We start from the raw sequence: 18889 nt of genomic DNA, 5'->3' as shown, positions 1-18889 counted from the left end.
CACAATGTTGGCCATTCAATTAATTATTGTGTGATGTTAAGTGTTTTTGGTAGTTTAAAGTTTCGCTGTTTCATGTTCAATTATTAGGCATTTGATGCACGAACATAGACTCAGTTACACATTCACTTTTGATACCAAGAAGATCACATGGTCACAGGCTCTTATTCTGCCACCATGTTTGGATTCATACTGTTACTGCAGTGTATTATAGGGAGGTGAGGGGGATTCTTGTAGTCCTGAGGTGTTGCTCTACAGATTACATGTTAAACTCATGACCCACCTGCTGGACTTGCTTTTAATTCAGATGGATGTTAAAGATTACGAAGCACTTGTCTACAGGGTGTAATGGGATCTGCCCTGTTATCCTAGATAAGTATTCTATAGATATTATAAACACCATCTCATGTCATGAGTGGAAAAAAATACAAGATGATATAAATTAGTTGAAATGATAATACTAACAGTGTTATCTGTTTTTTTCCCCCTGAAAGGCTGCTCGAATCACTGATGTTTCAAAGGAACAATGCAGAGGAATGGGTGTCGCCTCTGGTTTGGAGCTGATTACCTTGCCACATGGACACCAGCTAAGGACTGACCTTTTGGAGAGGTAGGAACATAATTCATGTCTGTAGTAGTACATTAAGGTCATGGGAATACAGCAGTAGTACAGTTGGTGTGCTTGTGAAACATTGTGCGGCTGTGTTAGTGTTTTATGTTATGAAAAAACATTACAGCTTGTAAATTATCACTTTCCTATGACCTATAGTGTGTTCCCACATTTGCTGTAGCCGGATAAGGGATTTTAGCTGTTTCCAGTGCTTTGATCGCTTCCTGTTGCAGCAGAATCCATTGGAGTATAAGCATTTAGGACTACTGCTAGCAGGTGTTCTTCATGCCCTGTTAACTAGTGGGGGTAATTGCAACTGGCTAGTATCTTGTCCTGGATGTTGTCTTCACTTTATGCTGGACCGAGTGATGTAAACCTTCCCTCTTCCTAGTGTATTTAGGTGTAACAATCTTTTTTAAGTATCATTAGTCATTTGGCCACTGATACCCTAGGCTTAAATTAGCTCTACTACTATTGCGTGTTGTATTTGCATTTAAATGTTTGCCAAATGTCAAAGTAAGAGCAAAAAAGAAAGAAAGAAATAATGCAGCAATGTCAGCCACTAAATAATGTATTGATAGGGGACATAATATATGATGGCATGACCTCCCTTGGTCTAGTCTGGCTTAACATTGAAATGTTCCTGGCTGTTCTGAAAAGTAAATTTGAGATGTGAACACAAAAGCCAGAGTCAATAGTCTGGAGTGAAGCTCAAGTCAGCTTTCCTACCGTCACAGGATCTGCCATGCAACTCTTGACCTGTTAGCCATTCTGCAGGCCCCCCTCACCTGTTCAACAGCATTGTTGATTCAGTGGCGCTGTTAATTCTGTTGAAGGTCATCTGAACTTTTTCCCTCCTACTGATGCCTGATACAGTTAAAGCTACTATGCCCTTCTGAGTCTCTTTTGGAGATTCACTGACTTTAATTTTGCTGTATGTGAAGGAAGTTGGGGGGTCTCTTGGTGGGACTATCGATTTTGTTAACATTATAAGGGGCCTATTGCTTGTTATTGTGACTGGTGTCATTGACATTGCTTATTTTGCGGTGATGCAAGTCCTAATACTAGTTAGTCAGTACTACTACTAGTTACTCAGTCCTAACACTAGTTAGTAATGGAGGTGCATTTGGCAACCATGAACCTGGATATGAAATAAAGCTTAAATGAATGAGAGTCAGGGGAAGAGCAAAAAAGTATATTGGTAAAAACAGGCTCACTCTGTCTTGTGTAAGATGTCTGTTTTAAAATAAAGATAATATTGGGTTACAAAACCAGAACATTCATGTATAGCAGGACAAAAGATTCTGATTCCTTTCTCTAGGTATTTGTAGAGGTTAGACCTGCAATACTGTCTACAAATTTTAGAATAAAATATATGGACCTTATGCAAGGGTTTATTAAGATGGTCTGCTAAGATATTACATGGGTTTGTGGTTTAGGGTTTGAGGACAACCATGAGATGTAGAGACTGCATGGACTGCAGGATATTAATAAGTGAGGATAACATTGTCTAAGTGAGACGAGCATTGCAGGGGTGCTAAGAGACTTATTTTGGGTGTATAAATCACCAAAGGGTGATTGATAAGATGAGACTGATGGTGCTGCAAAACAGTTAGTGCACTGAGAGGTGACAGCGTGTTAGGGAATGCAGCAGTGGTGCATAGAACAATGGGGTAATAATGAGGATCACTGTCTTGGTCTGTGGGCATTACAAGGTAGTGCTCTGACAATATCTGGGTGTGTAGGGTGGTGGAAAGTTTGATGTAATCCAGCTTGGCTAGGGAGGGAGGGCAAGGGATGGAACATGACACAGCTCAAGTGCATAATATCAGGAGGGGAGGACAAAACACTGCAGCCTGAGTTTATCGTGTTAGGAGGGGGTGGTGATGTGATGCAACCGCTGTGTCAAGGCTGAAGAATGGATGGTATCATGATGCAGCCTGAGGAGAGGGGATGGTGACGTCATGTATGCTGAGGAGAGGGGATGGTGACATGATGAATCCTGGGTGCATAGGATGAGGAGAGGGGATGGTGACATGATGAATCCTGAGTGCATAGGATGAGGAGTGGGGATGGTGACGTGATGGAACCTGAGTACATAGGCTGAGGAGAGGGGATGGTGACGTGATGAATGCTGAGTGCATAGGATGAGGGGGTGGTAACATGATGCGGCCTGAGTACATAGGCTGAGGAGACAGCATCGTGATGTGATGTATCCTGAGTACATAGGATGAGGAGAGGGGATGGTGACCTGATGAATCCTGAGTACATAGGCTGAGGAGAGGAGATGGTGACATGATGAATCCTGAGTGCATAGGATGAGGAGAGGGGATGGTGACATGATGAATCCTGAGTGCATAGGATGAGGAGAGGGAATGGTGACATGATGAATCCTGAGTGCATAGGATGAGGAGTGGGGATGGTGACGTGATGGAACCTGAGTACATAGGCTGAGGAGAGGGGATGGTGACGTGATGAATGCTGAGTGCATAGGATGAGGGGGTGGTAACATGATGCGGCCTGAGTACATAGGCTGAGGAGACAGCATTGTGATGTGATGTATCCTGAGTACATAGGATGAGGAGAGGGGATGGTGACCTGATGAATCCTGAGTACATAGGCTGAGGAGAGGGGATGGTGACGTGATGAATCCTGAGTGCATAGGATGAGGAGAGGGGAAGGTGACATGATGAATCCTGAGTGCATAGGATAAGGGGGTAGTAACATGAAGCAGTCTGAGTACATTGGCCGAGGAGAGGGGATGGTGACATGATAAATCCTGATTGTGTAGGATAAGGAGAGGGGATGGTAATGTGATGAATCCTGAGTGTGTAGGATTAGGAGAGGGGATGGTGACGTGATGAATCCTGAGTACATAGGCTGAGGAGACGGGGTGGTGATGTGATGAATCCTGAGTGCATAGTATGAGGAGAGGGGATGGTGATGTGATGAATCCTGAGTACATAGGATGAGGAGAGGGGATGGTGACGTGATGAATCCTGAGTGTGTAGAATGAGGAGAGGGGATGGGGTGACATGATGAATCCTGAGTACATAGGCTGAGGAGAGGGGATGGTGACATGAATCCTGTCTGTGTAGGATGAGGAGAGGGGATGGTAACATGTTGCAGTCTGTGTATATAGTGTTAGCAGGGAATGATGATGCAATGGAACCCGAGTGAAAATTGAAATACATAATCAAAGTTGTTGAGCAGTGTGGGATAAATGGGAACATGACAGGAGATTGTTGAACATTATGTGATGACTGTGAACATTGATGGTGATTGTTGAGCAGTGTTGGATGACTGAACATATTTCAGGAAACTGTTCAGCAGTGTGGAATGACTAGGACATGACAGAGGATTATTGGGTACTGGGGGACATTGTTGGAGAACACTGTCTTTCTCTGTTGAGTAGAGATAGTTGACATTACATGGGTGCACAGAGAAGAAAGGGCAATAGGTGCACAGAGAAGAAAGGGCACTAGTGAAAGGTCAGAGACTCTAAGCAGGAGAGGTCTGCAGAAGGACACTATGTTAGAGAGACCCTGGCAACATATAGTTGTGTTAGACAGAAGGTGGAACTCTGAGTTAAAAATGACCAAAGTTACATAATATGGTGAGGTGACAGTGGTCACACAATGTACATATAGTCAGGGAACTGTGGAAAATACTCTATGAAAATGCGAGAAGCACTGAAGTATGCTGGTTGGCACACAGTATCAAGGTATAAACATGGGTGAGGATAACCTACCCAGAGTGTTGGAACACTGACATGATTGTAGAGGTACTTTATATAAGTATGTAGAGCAGTAATGTGATTATTGTGGCATGCTGTGTTGTGCAGACCTGTAGTGGTGTTTGCTTTGGTTATTGGATTGTGGAGACCTGTGGTGATGTGATTGTTATGGCACACAGGGTTATGTAAACATGTGGGGTCATGACTGTATTGGTGCACAGTCTTGATATGCAGACCCTTGGGCACAGCCGCAGGAGGTTGTGGTCTGTGTGTGTAGAATCCATGATGTGATTATAGCAGCTGCAGTGACAGTACATAGAAAGTTATACTACTATCAGGGGAGACTGTCTGTGATATGATTATGGGTGGGGGCACAATCTGGGTATGCAGAGCCATGAGAATGACTGCATAGGGACATGATTGGGTTGTATAGAGCCATAATGTCACTGTGAGGATGTAGTCTGGATAGGTGGAGCAGTGTCATGATTTAGGGGACATGGTGTGGGGGATCTAGGGGAATAGTATTATTGCAGGGTAATATGATTTAGTTGTGCATAGCCATGAAATGACTGGGTATGTAGAGTCAGGACTGAAGACATACACTCTGTGTATATAAAGTGAACGTGGCTTTACAGGGAGATGATGTGGATGTGTAAAGCAATGCTGGAAGGGATACATTAATGTGCTCCTGCCTTTTGTAAAGCATTACTGAAAGTGGTTTGTCAGTCCATTTTGGACTAATATCCAAAATCAAGTACTTGCTGATAAATGAGTTTGTTTTATGTAGGTCATGGCTTCTACCAAGACCAAAAAGGTAAGTGTAATTGTATACATACATCTACAGTAGCTATATTGTACTTTACTTATTGTACTCTGATATAAGGATGCAGATATTAATCCATCTGTTCCACTTGAATTTGAATTTTGGAAAAACGTGCATGTAAAATGTTTGTGCTTTTATTTGCTTTTTTGGCTTCTTTGATTTAATCTTTTTTTGCGTTAGAAGTTTAAAAATGCAGGATTTCATACTTCACAGTGTTGCACATTCTAATTTTGTAATGGCATCTGGGTTGTCTGTTGTTGCTTTTTAATGACTTTTTTGTATTATTCTAAAGATTTCTCTTGGCACTTTGCCCCTTTAGTTCATATACATTTGATCTTGACACCTTCATGCTTTGTCATAGAGGTTATATTTTTGAAGATACATAGAAATGAGTGCTAGTGACAAATTGGTGTGGGGTTTCCATCTTCTCAGACCATCTGTCCGCTAAGGTGTCCAACCACTGCCGTGGGTGACACACATCACTTTTCTAAGTTTCATTCTTGTATAACTTGCACAGGAAGCCAATTACTCATCTCTGCAAGGTTCAGGGATCTGGGTAAATCTGGCCTCTATGGTGTTCTACACTAATGCAAAGTCAATTTGCAGTAAGCCTGGTATTATTGTAGGCTTGTGGTGAAATGTTGAATTGACAGTCGTCATGGATCTCTAGTTAGATGACACCTTTGGTCCTTAATTTCTTCTTTGTGCTGTGTTGGAGATTTGTCTGGCTCAGGGCTAGGCTAAATATTTGGTGCTTCTGTCTATTCTAATTGATCAAGGTTAATTTGGGGCCAACTTCACATCTGAGTATGCCATGGGACAGAAGCACGCTGTGAGTCTACCTTGTAATCTGAATATATTACTCCTGCGATTGGCTTCCTCATTGACCCATTGCTGCTAACAACAAACTGGTTAGTTGTGTGTGATTTCAACATTTGGGTCAATTACAGTCTATGACTCTTGCAAACAATGCTTATTGCTCTACTCTTTCCTCCAAAAAATGAAAGTCAGATGCTCCGCTTTTTGCAGCTAAATTGGCCTCTTGTTAACACTTTCATCTTCCTTGGTTAGTTAAAATGTTACCTTCAGTAGCTACTTGGAGCTTCTGTCTCATATTTTTTGCTTCTTGTTTTGTGGCTGACTAACTCATTAGGAGAACCAGTGATATCTCCTGCCTCTATTCTTCACTAGTTGAGGTCTGCCTTGGTAGGGTGAGAAGGGTATTGGGGAAGCCGCCTCTCTCTGTACTACTGCCCAAGGTGGGGCCTACCTTGGCATTATGGGAAGGGAATGGGGAAACACTTGTTAGGATGGGGAAATGGGTTGGTCATTTGCAGTACCATACCACATGCTCACACAGGCCTATTTTGACCTCTTTTCTACTGACATGGAGGGCATATGTTACTTATGTGGGTGTGCAGTGATGATGTAAGGGTGACGCTCCTGCCTACAATATGTGGGTGTGCAGTGATGATGTAAGGGTGACACTTGCTCCTACAATATGTGTGTGTGCAGTGATGATTTAAGGGTGACACTCTCCCCTACAATCACACTGTATCATTGTTACTATTCTACCCCATTGGGAATGGCTCTTATCATGGTCTATCCCCTCAGGAAGGGCTCTTATCATGGTCTAGGTATCACTACTAGGGCTCCTGAACTGCTATGCCTCCTGAATGCCCCTGCCCCCCACAAGCAGACCAGCCTCATCATTCTTCCTCTGCTTGACCAGAACCAATATGTGCCCAAAGCTACTAATAAAACTTAGGTTTCCTGGGTCGTAGTCAGAGTTTTATACCTCTATGCTAAGTGAGCAGGCTTCCAGATTGGAATTGGTGTGAATTTTATTTTCAGCTGATTTTTCTTGATTCCATGTTTGCATATGTTACTTGTAGCCTGGATCCTTGCCCAGCAGAATTGGCTTTTACCAGCCTTCATGTGCTTGAGAAAGTGGTTTACCAAACTGTCACTGCTTTTTTAAGAGATGTGCTTCTTCCATCTGATTTAAGAGTCATCCTAGCTAAACTCAGTTTTGAAGAAACATAATTTTGATCATGATGATCTGGAAATTTACTATATTTCAAGCCTTCCATTAGTTAACAAGTATATCACAAAAGTTGCTTGCTCACAGCTTGAATGTATACTCATGGAATGCCATTTTAATGATTCTTTCCAGTCCAGCTTTTGCACAAGTCACAGTAGTAAGATGGTTCTTACCTAGGTATTGAATGATCCCCTAAAGGTGAACATCAGTGTTATTTTATTTTGTTCCTGGTTTGAGCACTATTCAGTATTTGACATGGTAGATGGAGTATAATATTCTTCTTAATCAGTTGAGAACTTATTATGCAGCTACATGTACTGTCCTTAGATCAGTGGCCCCCCCACCATGTTAGGATTTACCTAAAATGCATTGTTTTGGGAATGAAGTCATAGTCTGCCTGCTACATCTGGGGCTCCTCATGGTCCGATTACAGGCTTGTTGCTGTTCCCCGTGTATTGTGGTACAATTACGTGAGCTCATTAGAGAGAGGCCTTCAGTATCATTGCTGTGCCAATGACACTCAGCTTTTCCCTTTCCCTTAAGATATGTTGCCCACTAGACTCATTACTAAGGATGCACAGTGCATCCAGCATTGGAGGACTTTAATCACCTGTGGTTTAACATAGCCAAGGGTGCGGCCATGGCTTTTTTGCCACATCAAGAGACTCGTGTCCACCCTTAGACTTAATGTGGTTTGTAATTGTAGTAGGGTGACTTTTGTAAAAAATTGAAAAGATTGGTGTGATTCTTTGACAGATTATTTATGACAGATTAACACTTTGGGATGAGGTGCCATCTGTTGTGCAAATATCTTGTTGTCGTTTTCATATATTTTCTTAAAAGTGGAGGTTTGTGCCTTGTCTCCACAACTTCAGTACTGTAATCCCTTTTGCCTGGTTCACCTAATTGTGACCTTGGTCCTTTGTAATTATGTCTGAATTCTGTGCCATGGATACGTAGATTTGGTACCATGGTTACTTAGTTACTTAATGTTGCCTTCATATCGCTACAGTGTTGCAGTCTATAGTGGCTGCCTATTTGATCTTCTCTTCCCTTTTAAGTTTGTGTATTCACCTCTGTATGACCTGGGTCACACATATTTTAAGAAGCTCTCAGTCCACAACTGTTCAGTCAGTTGACTATGTCCATCTTCCCTGCAGTTGTTGGAGGATCCTCAGGCATGTTTGAAGACATGTGATATTCAGGCCTTTTGTTGTCTCTGGAATTTCCTACTCCAAGATCTGAGGGAAGCCCCATGTTGTACAGCTTCAAATGGTCCATTACAAATTTTGTTCAATTTCAAAACATTTCTGTTTATTATTTTATTTTTTGTTACTTCATCAGATAGGTGCTCAGGTCAGAAGATCCTCTTCAGAATGTGAAGCAGCAGATATGATAACAGTATCAAAGAGACTGCAAAATATAAGCAGGACTATATTTTTATATATCCAAATTGGAAGCCACGCACTATCCAGCCAAGAACGGAATAGCTGGTCAAGAGGGGAAGGTCAACACTTGCACCACACCACATGGAACACACAGCCCTCCAGAGCACACACCAGCACTGCCTTCACATAAAAACACAAACCACACACCCACCTTCATGGTGGCCTCAATAAAAATCTACCAAAACAGCAGAGGCCTCCACGGCAGAAACACACTCGACCACCACAACACAACACTAATCACGAGACACATAACTCTCCTAAACAATGTGCCACTCGACCAAAACCCCTAAGGCAAAACAGCATGTCCAACACACTAGTCATAGGTGACTCGATAGTGAGGCACAGTGATGCCCAACACACTAGTCATAGATGACTCGATAGTGAGGCACACTGATGTCCCACTCACTAGGATGAATAAGAAGAAAGTAACAGTCAGCTGCTTGTCAGATTCCAGGATCTGCCACATAACACATGCACTCAGGTCCCTCAACAACAGGACAAATATGACTCTGTCATTGTACATGTGGGTGTGAATGACCTGAGACGTACCTCCCTGGACTACATGAAAAGAAACCTGGAGGGGCTCGTGGATTATGTAGCCCAGACAGGTATTACCCTAGCCCTGATCAGCATCTTACCATCACCCAGAATGATACCCCACAGTACAAGTAGAAAATGATTGATTTCAACAATTGGCTAAGTTTCTGGTGTCACTCTAAAGGGATCCAGTATCTGTCTGCCTGGGATGACATGATTGACAGCCCTCAATGCTTTGCCAGAGATGGCTTGCATCTGTCACCCCTGGGCTTCCGGATACTGGCCAAGGCTCTTATCACCCCTATAGTGCCTTTTCTAAGCGGTGTTCCAAAGACCAAATTACCACCATAACAGCTACAAACAAATGAAATCTGAGGGGTATGCTGCTCAGTGCTAGATGTCTAAATCTCAAAAAGCACTCCTTAAAATGGAGAACATCGACATTTGTGCTGTAACAGAGACCTGGTGCAAGGAAGCAGAAAGCACCCCTGCACTACCAGGCTATAACTCATTCCACACCTTTTGGCCCCAGAACTTGGACCAAAGCTCCAAAGGCAGTGGTGGTTTCATATTCACAAAGTATGCGCACACCTCTAGACTAGTGGCCCAACATAACACATCAGAGATACTGCAGTTGCAGCTAACATTGGGTAAGACAGCAATTCAAGTCGTAGCCTGCTAAGGTCCTCAACCATGTCCCAAGACTCACACTCCATGTTCCTAAGCACCCTGGAGAATATTAGGGTCCAACCTAACACTCTCATACTGGGTGAGTTCAACTATGCCTCCATTAACTGGGAAAACTACTTGTGTACCAATACACTTGCCCGTTTCCTGGAATTCATTAATTCCAATGCCCTGGACTAGCTCGTTCTTACCCCCGCTAGAGGTAGCAACATCCTTGATCTGGTCATTATTAACATGGGCGACCATTGCTCTACACCAATAGTCAACTCCTCCCTGTTAGATCCAACCACAAACTAATCACTTTGAAAATCCACATCCCTCCCACCCCCTCTGCAAAGGTAACCACCATGAAAAACTTCTCCAAAGCTAACTTTGGGCTCCTAAAAACAGTGAAAGCTAACTTCACGGCACCCATAGAAATGGAGAATAGTTGCATGACCACTGAACCATACACCAATGCACTGTACGAACACATACACAAATGCATGGATCTCACCATACCCATTAGAACCAAGACACTCCTCCAAAAAAGGGAAGCGAATCTGGTGGTCCCCTGCCATAAACAAACTCTACAACAGAAGGAGGAAATGGATGCAGAATTAGGTGAAGTCCCAATATTGGAAAAACTCCCTTATCAGCCTCAACAAAAAGTTGAGATCCCTCATCAAATCTTCTAAAGCTAGCTATGAAAACAGAATTGCAGCAGATAGTAAAGACAACCACAAGGCCTTCTATAGTTATGTAAAGAATCTCCACAACAATACCCAGATTTGCTCTGAGCTACTGCACAATGGTACCACCTATACCGAGCCAACAGATATTGCCAATATACTGGCCAACAGATTCAGTGCCAACTTTACCCCCCCCCCCAAAGGACCAATCACAATACCAGTAGATTGCCAGGCACCCAGTATTACTGCTGCACAGGTTAAAACAGCACTGTCCAAGACCAAGAATACAGCTTCTATATGACCTGACAATATCCCTGGCTGTGTTCTACATGAACTACAGAGTTGAACTGGCACCTAACCTGTGTGCCCTGTTCAGTCATAGCCTCACCTCAGACTTTGTCCCTTCCAAATGGTGCACTGCTACAGTAATCCCCCTCCACAAAGGAGGAGTGACTACAGATCCTGGGAACTGTTGCTCCATTAGCCTGCTGAGTCTGATGGGCAAAGCTATGGAATGCATCATCATGGACCTAATAAACAAGGATATAGGGAATCTCCAAATCTAAGTGTTTAGTACCTATTTTTAAAAATGAGGGTGATGTGCAGATCTTTAGAACTACATAGGGATAAAACTGATCAGTCAGAGCTTGAAATTATGGGAAAGAGTGGTAGAAGCTAGGTTAAGAAGGGAGGTGATGATTAGTGATCAGTAGTATGGTTTCATGCTGGGAAGGAGCACTACAGATGCAATTTTTGCTCAGAGTGTTGATGGAGAAATATAGAGAAGGTCAGAAGGAGTTGTGTCTTTGTGGACTTGGAGAAAGCATGTGATAGGGTGCCTAGAGAGGAGTTGTGGTATTGTATGAGGAAGTCAGAAGTGGCAGAGAAGTATGTAAGAGTGGAACAGGATATGTACGAGGGTAGTGTGACAGCAGTGAAGTCTGCAGTGGGAGCGACAGATGCATTTAAGGTGGAGGTGGGATTACATCAAGGATCAGCTCTGAGCCCTTTCTTATTTGCAATGGTGATGGACAGGTTGACAGACAAGATCAGACGGGAGGCCCCATGGACTATGATGTTTGCAGATGACATTGTGATCTGTAGTGAGAGTAGGGACCAGGTTGAGGAGACTCTGGAGAGGTGGAGATATGTTCTATAGAAGAGAGGAATAAAGGGCAGCAGGACTAAGACAGACTATGTGTTTGTGAATGAGAGGGAGGATAAAGGAATGGTGAGGATGCAGGGAGTAGAGTTGGCGAAGGTGGATGAGTTTAAGTACTTGGGATCAACAGTTTAGAGTAATGGTAAGTGTGGAAGAGAGGTGAAGAAGAGAGCACAGGCAGGGTGGAATGGGTAGAGAAGAGTGTCAGGAGTGATTTGTGACAGACTGGTACCAGTAAGAGTGAAAGGGAAGGTCTACAAGATGGTAGTGAGACCAGCTATGTTGTATGGGTTGGAGATGGTGGCATTAAAAAAAGGTAGGAGTTAGAGCTGGAAGTGGCAGAGTTAAAGATGTTAAGGTTTGCACTGGGTTTGACAAGGATGGACAGAATTAGGAATCAGTTTATTAGAGGGTCAGCTCAGGTTGGACGGTTTGGAGACAGTCAGAGAGGCGAGATTGCATTGGTTTGGACATGTGCTCATGTGCTGAGGATGGATGCTGGGTATATTGGGAAAAGGATGCCAAGGATGAAGCTGCCAGGTAAGAGAAAAGAGGAAGGCCTAAGATGAGGTGTTTATGGATGTGGTGAGAGAGGACATGCAGGTGGTTGATGTGACAGAGCAAGATGCAGAGGGCAGGAAGAAATGGAAACAGATGATCTGCTGTGGCAACCCCTAACGGGAACAGCCAAAAGAGAGAAGATAGGGCATCTCCAAACACTGGATCACACACAGTTTGGTTTTATGAAGGGTAAATCATGCCTGCTCAAATTGGTCAACTTCTTTGAGTCAGTCACCAGAGCTGTGGATGAAGGCAAGGTGGTTCATGCAGCCTACCTTGATCTGGCCAAGGCCTTTGATACCATTACCCACTTGGGAGTCATAGAAAAACTCACTAAGCTAGGCATCATCCCCTATATCGCCAGGTGGGTTGCAAACTGGCTCACAAATAGAACCCACAGAGTGAAAGTAGCTGACTGCAAGTCAGACTGCTGACCAGTCACGAGTGGAGTCCCACAGGGTTCGGTCCGAGGTCCTCTCCTGTTTATCTACTTCTCTGAAGTCCAGGCCAACACAAACGGACTCTGGCTGACAAAATTTTGCAGACAATTGCAAGTTGGGAGCTATTATTAACTCCCCAAGTGATGTTGACATCCTATAGAAAGGTCTCACTGAGACCAATGACCGGTGTCAGAACCATGGCCTTAAGCTCAATGCCAAAAAATGTGTCGTCATTCCTGTGAATATAGGTGAAGGCTGCCAGCCTAGCCAGATAGAAGTTTGTAGATAATTCTGTCATTTGTAAATATAAATATAAAGCCACAGGCTTGTTCTCTTAAATGTGAAAATACTGCATTAGATATTGAACTGTAAAAGTGTAACAACAGTGCAATCTTCTGTAAGAAAGCTAAGTCAAGCATTTTATGACTGTCTTTGATGTCAGAATTCATAGCCAATATGTCTAGAGGGAGGCATCCTGATTATTGTTTCAAGACCAGACGTAATGGCTAGAATTTGCATGTATGAATGACCAGGTGTAAAGAATGTAAATCTAGTTTCTGTTAGCCTGGGAACACCAGAGAAGTGTGAAGAATGATGTCATGTGAAGCAGCTCTGTGTTGTCAATTTAAAGAGAGAAAATCACAAGAATGATGTCATGTGACACAGCTCTGTTATCAATTTAAAGAGTGAGAATCACAAGAATGATGTCATGTGACACAGCTCTGTGTTATCAATTTAAAGAGTGAGAATCACAAGAATGATGTCATGTGACATAGCTCTGTGTTATTAATTTAAAGAGAGAATCACAAGAATGATGTCATGTGACACAGCTCTGTGTTATCAATTTAAAGAGAGAGAATCACAAGAATGATGTCATGTGACACAACTCTGTGTTATCAATTTAAAGAGAGAGAATCACAAGAATGATGTCATGTGACACAGCTCTGTGTTATCAATTTAGAGAGAATCACAAGAATGATGTCATGTGACACAGCTCTGTGTTATCAATTTAAAGAGAGAATCACAAGAATGATGTCATGTGACACAGCTCTGTGTTATCAATTTAAAGAGAGAGAATCACAAGAATGATGTCATGTGACACAGCTCTGTGTTATCAATTTAAAAAGAGAGAATCACAAGAATGATGTCATGTGAAGCAGCTCTGTGTTATCAATTTAGAGAGAGAATCACAAGAATTATGTCATGTGACACAGCTCTGTGTTATCAGTTTAAAGAGAGAGAATCACAAGAATGATGTCATGTGACACAGCTCTGTGTTATCAATTTAAAGAGGGAGAATCACAAGAATGATGTCATGTGACACAGCTCTGTGTTATCAATTTAAAGAGAGAGAATCGGTGAGCTCGGAGCATTTTGTCTTGAGCATTACTCCCCCTACCTCACCAGCTCTGTCTTGCTCTATATGTAAGTTATTTAGAACTATGTTTTCTCCTTGATATAGCTACAAAATAGGAAGATTAGACTAGCTTGTTTTTCTGTGATGTTAGAACTTTTGCTACTGTATTATTTTAAGTATTTGTCTGTGATCTCTGAACTCTTGAATAGCACTGTGGAGTAATAAGTAGTGTCTTGTGTTTTATTATTTATTAAATATTTTTAAACATTTCAACTGTGGCTGTTTTGTGTAGAGATAAGTTAAGCTGTAAGAGTGCATTGCATGTATATAGTGATGCTGCACCAAGTCACTCCAAATACGTCTTGACTGTTAGGTCACACTTACCATTTGGATAATATTGCACAGTAATAATTGGACACCCTTTTAAGGCCCTTTGAGTAGCTGATAAATATTAGTGGGTGATGGCAGCTGGTACTACCTTTTAGACTGGGCAGAAAAGGGGCATAGCTGGAGAACCTGTGCCATCCTTCCCCAGGAGTGTCTTTGTGGTTGTATATAACTCTTATCTCAATGTGTGTGTGTGTGTGTGTGTGTGTGTGTGTGTGTGTGTGTGTGTGTGTGTGTGTGTGTGTGTGTGTGTGTGTGTGTCAGCTACTTGGGCAGGGACATGATGCACTGGTTGGATATAGAGGGTGCTGGAGGTTTTAGCTTGCCCACTAGGCTGAGATCTGCACCCTATAACTGTGCCAGTGGGGGTCTTAATGGGGAACTGGAGAGAAATAGAGAGACCAGCCCCAGACTGACTAATGATCTCTGTGTGCTCTTAAAGGAAATTGTATTTTACTGTGTGTATGTATTTATTAGCCTTTCCCTATATGGACGCCCCTCAATGGTGAGGATTGAGTCTCCTTGATTGCTGGGCCAGGACACGGGTGTCACAATCCTCTTTGGGACAAACCTGGTTCCCATGAATTACTGAACACAGAACACGTTATGAGAGATCTGGGAACACAGGTTGACAGCAACCTCTCTTTTGACCACCACATTGCCACTGTGGTCAGAAAGTCCTATGTGGCACATCTCATTACTAAGGGTTTTGCATCCAAGAAGAAAGAGGTCATTGTCTCCATCTAGTCTTCCCTCATTAGGCCAATCATTGAGTACATTTGACATGTACCTCACTAGACATCTGCAAAAACTGGAGAGCCCACAAAAGTACCTGACAGAGGATCCTAGGCCTTAAACACTTGTAATGTATGGACAGACAAAAAACTCCAAATATTCTCTGTCTCATATCGCCTACTTAGAGGCGATCTTTGCTTGACTTACAAAGCCATGTCTGACTCAGCTCTGTTAGAAATACTACATCTAAGAAATCACAATCCCTCCGCACTACATGCTCTAGAGACCTCAGCCTCATTACCACAATCAACAGAATGTGCTGGAGGGACAGGTTCATAACACAGAGACTGCCCATGCTCTGGAATAGACTTCCTATACATGTCAAATGGAGCACCTCACTGGCCTTCTTCAATGAAATCTTGATGAGTGGGTGGGAAATAGAAAATTCACCCCGGGGATCACTCCCATGGCTCTACTCGACAGAGGCACTTGGAACTAAGGTCAGGTGGCACAATGCCAGGGTAATCCTATGGGCTAGGCTTGTAAAGGCTCCAGGGCCATTAGCCTAGTACACACCTATGAAATAATGAGACGTAGCACTGTGTAAATGTAGTATCAAACATAAGTTAAGAAACAAAATAATAAATGATATGGCTGCAGTCATTTCAAACCTGCTGTAGTCTTGGAGAAGAAGAGAAAAGAAATTAATAACATTACTAACCAATGGTGTGTGGAGCAAAATACTTAGTTGATAGTCACTGCCCAGCATGCAGAGCTTTGCATTTCATTTGTCTACCACCATCTACAACTTAATAAGTGCTCCTTAATTTCAGTATAATAAATAAGAACATCAGTCTATTGTTGAGAAGTTTTGATCCTAACATGCTATTGCCTGTTCAACAGTAAATAAATTGCATGCTTAGCAATCAAAGACTTGCACAAAAAGTTAAAGACCCTATCATGCTAAACAGTATCTCAGGTGAGTCCTTTTCAGTATGTCCCACTCTTCTGTATGGTCAGCAGAAATGGGCACAAATTCAGATGCAACCTTACCACCATCTGTACAATGGAGGAATGACTTTGGTATCTTTACAGTCAACTTCTGATGCATGCATTCCGCTGATGTTTACCATAACCCCTTCACAATATATTGTGTGATTTGGCCAGAAGGTAGTTATAACCCACGATAGTTTCCCTTCAACACCCTTCCTAAGACCACACCCCTTTACAGATATGTTTCCCTAGGGGTACCCTGCTCCCCAAGCTGTATAACTGTCAATACATTCTGTCTGTGATGCCTTCATCTATCATTTGGGGAGTGTCCGATCTCTCTGGAAAGTAAGTCTTTAATTCCTAACCGCTGTATTAGTTTGTGTCATCAGTCAGTCATATCGCTCCTGACCACTGTATTAGTTTGTGTCATCAGTCAGTTGTATCGCTCCTGACCGCTGTATTAGTTTGTGTCATCAGTCAGTCATAGCTTTCATTATCTAACCCTGCTACGATATCTTGTCCATCGATTTTTAAAACATATTACCCTCATACTGTTACCAGCATTTTTGTCAGACATCCACTCCCTCCTCCCCCAAATCTGCTACTGTGTGCCTCTAGTTAGGCAACCAGATTTCTGGCCACCCTAACATTCTGGACCTCACCTCCTTCTTTAATTTCATAAGTAGAAGGCACACTGCTGGAGGCCTTACTCCATAAGGCTTCCCCTTTCTGTTTGTATGGTGACCCCGCAATACAGATAATTAGGACTGAATAGGGTGAAGTAAGTGTTCCAAGATAGCTGGCATGAAGGAGTTCACAAACCTGTTTCTCAGTTGTTTTTCCATAATTTTCCCTGAAGTGCACATAAACCTGACACTTTTGCGATCATTCCATGTTTTCTACACCCCCCCCCCCCCCATGTGCAGTGGAACCGTTGTCACTGTTCTGATTGACTGTGATACCTCTGCAAAGGCTGCATTGATGTGATACTGTTTCTTCCAGATCTGCTGTCCTCTAACTGAATGCATGAACCTGCTTCTCCTTGCTTTGAACCTGCTTCTCCTTGCTTTGAACCTGCTTCTCCTGGCTTTACTGCTGACATGATCATCCTGCACATGCTCTATACTTGGATTCCTTATCCCCCAAGAATTGCTTTTAGGTCCTATTCTCTTTTCATTAATTCTCTCCCCAGTGTCCTGCCTTCTCTCAAAATGCTTCTACTTACTGACCATATTCTGTTTCCAGAACTTCTCCAGAACTGAACGCTTTGCCAAGGTGACTGTAATTCAGTTTATATGTGGTTTGCTGGGGTGTGTAAATGTCCTTCCCTGCTTTCACTTGGGTTTTCACCAGGTGGTCTGGTTTCCTGCCACATCCCAATGAATGTGGTAGGTGGACTGGCAATTTTAAGTTGTCCATACGTAGATATGTGTACATGCATGTGTTTGTCCATGTGTGTCTTTATGCTATGGAAGAAAGGGCTGACAGTCCACTTAAATACGTCGTTAACTCTTGTGAATGTTGTCGATTGTTCATAGGGTCGCTTTAGAAGGCATAAGTGACCCAGTAGCATTGAATGGATTAGTAACCATAGCCTGTGTTATTTGGAGCCTTCCACATTGCTTGTTCCGTATGTGTTCTACTCCATGTTTTCTCTGTGATACACCAACTGTACTTCTTTACTTTGCTGCATTTCGATGAGTTTATTGCTGAAAAGTATATTTAAACAAGTCCACTAGCCCACTAAAATTAAAATAAATAAATATATAACTAATATTCCCATTGGCATTCCTGTGGAATCTGTGTGAACATACCTGCATGCAAACACACAGATGATTAAATGTGCAGTGTGATTTGGTCCTGAACATCCACACCCCCATTCAGTTATCCTTTTCCAGTGTGCTTAGTAGTCTAAAGGCTGCATCTAGATGAAATAATCTGCTTACCCTCGTGCCCTCAAAGTTGATAAGAATGTACATATTGCAAAATAAGAATTTTTCTGTCTCACTTTACCATCAATAATTCTCAGAACAATTCTACCCTACAAAAGGACATCAACAAACTCAATTTATGAATGTGTGTGACACTTGTCTACACTGCATATTGCTGTGTTCAGTAAATCCCATTGCATTAACACTTAAATCCCTTCTCCCCCTCACTTTCATCATAGGCTCCCTCTTCACTTATTTTGGGCTTTACAGACCCACAGCTACAGTGTGGCTCCTTTAAGCTCCCCCAGTCTGTGGACACTTATTGTGTATTTAATGCCTGCAGCCAGCATGGGGACTCCTGCATGAGACAAATGCACCTGGAGACTGCTGCTTGTAGAGGCAGGCCAAGCTTGAACAGAATGTGGCCCTGCTACACCCCATGTGCTGGTATCCCACTGGAAGCTGAGATAAGCCGTGAGACATAGTGGCTGGAGGTGGTGTCAGGCCAGGGCCTAAAACGTGGGTACACCTAACAAACCCACTCACCTACTCCCTTAGCCTAGCTACCCTTTTATGTTCTGGCCTCCATCATGGCAGACATAGATGAGTGGTCTGACTCCACCCAGATGTCATCCCTTAAACCCCAGCCCTGGGAAAGGTGATCAGGCTTGGCGTCATTATTCCTTCCCCACCCCCACTATCTCCAGCAGGTGTCTGAGCTGCAAATTAAACTCAAGTAGTCACGGTCGCAGTTAGGACTTTATTCCCTT

General features: G+C 42.8%; 1 protein-coding gene across 3 annotated transcripts in view; it reads left to right on the top strand.

The window, feature by feature from the left end:
- The window catches only part of LOC122812315 (breast cancer anti-estrogen resistance protein 3 homolog), a 697444-nt gene that overhangs the window by 261783 nt on the left and 416772 nt on the right, over positions 1–18889 (top strand). For all 3 annotated transcript variants that reach the window (XM_044084719.1, XM_044084717.1, XM_044084716.1), the window contains exon 6: positions 492–607. In XM_044084719.1, the coding sequence (XP_043940654.1) occupies positions 492–607 (116 nt within the window). The remainder of the gene's footprint in view (positions 1–491; positions 608–18889) is intronic.

The sequence above is a fragment of the Protopterus annectens genome, chromosome 9.part0 (assembly GCF_019279795.1).
Source record: "Protopterus annectens isolate FY-2018-M chromosome 9.part0, PAN1.0, whole genome shotgun sequence".
NCBI lineage: Eukaryota > Metazoa > Chordata > Ceratodontiformes > Protopteridae > Protopterus > Protopterus annectens.
Note: the sequence above shows the minus strand (reverse complement) of the source record. Positions and strands in the feature narration are given on the sequence as shown.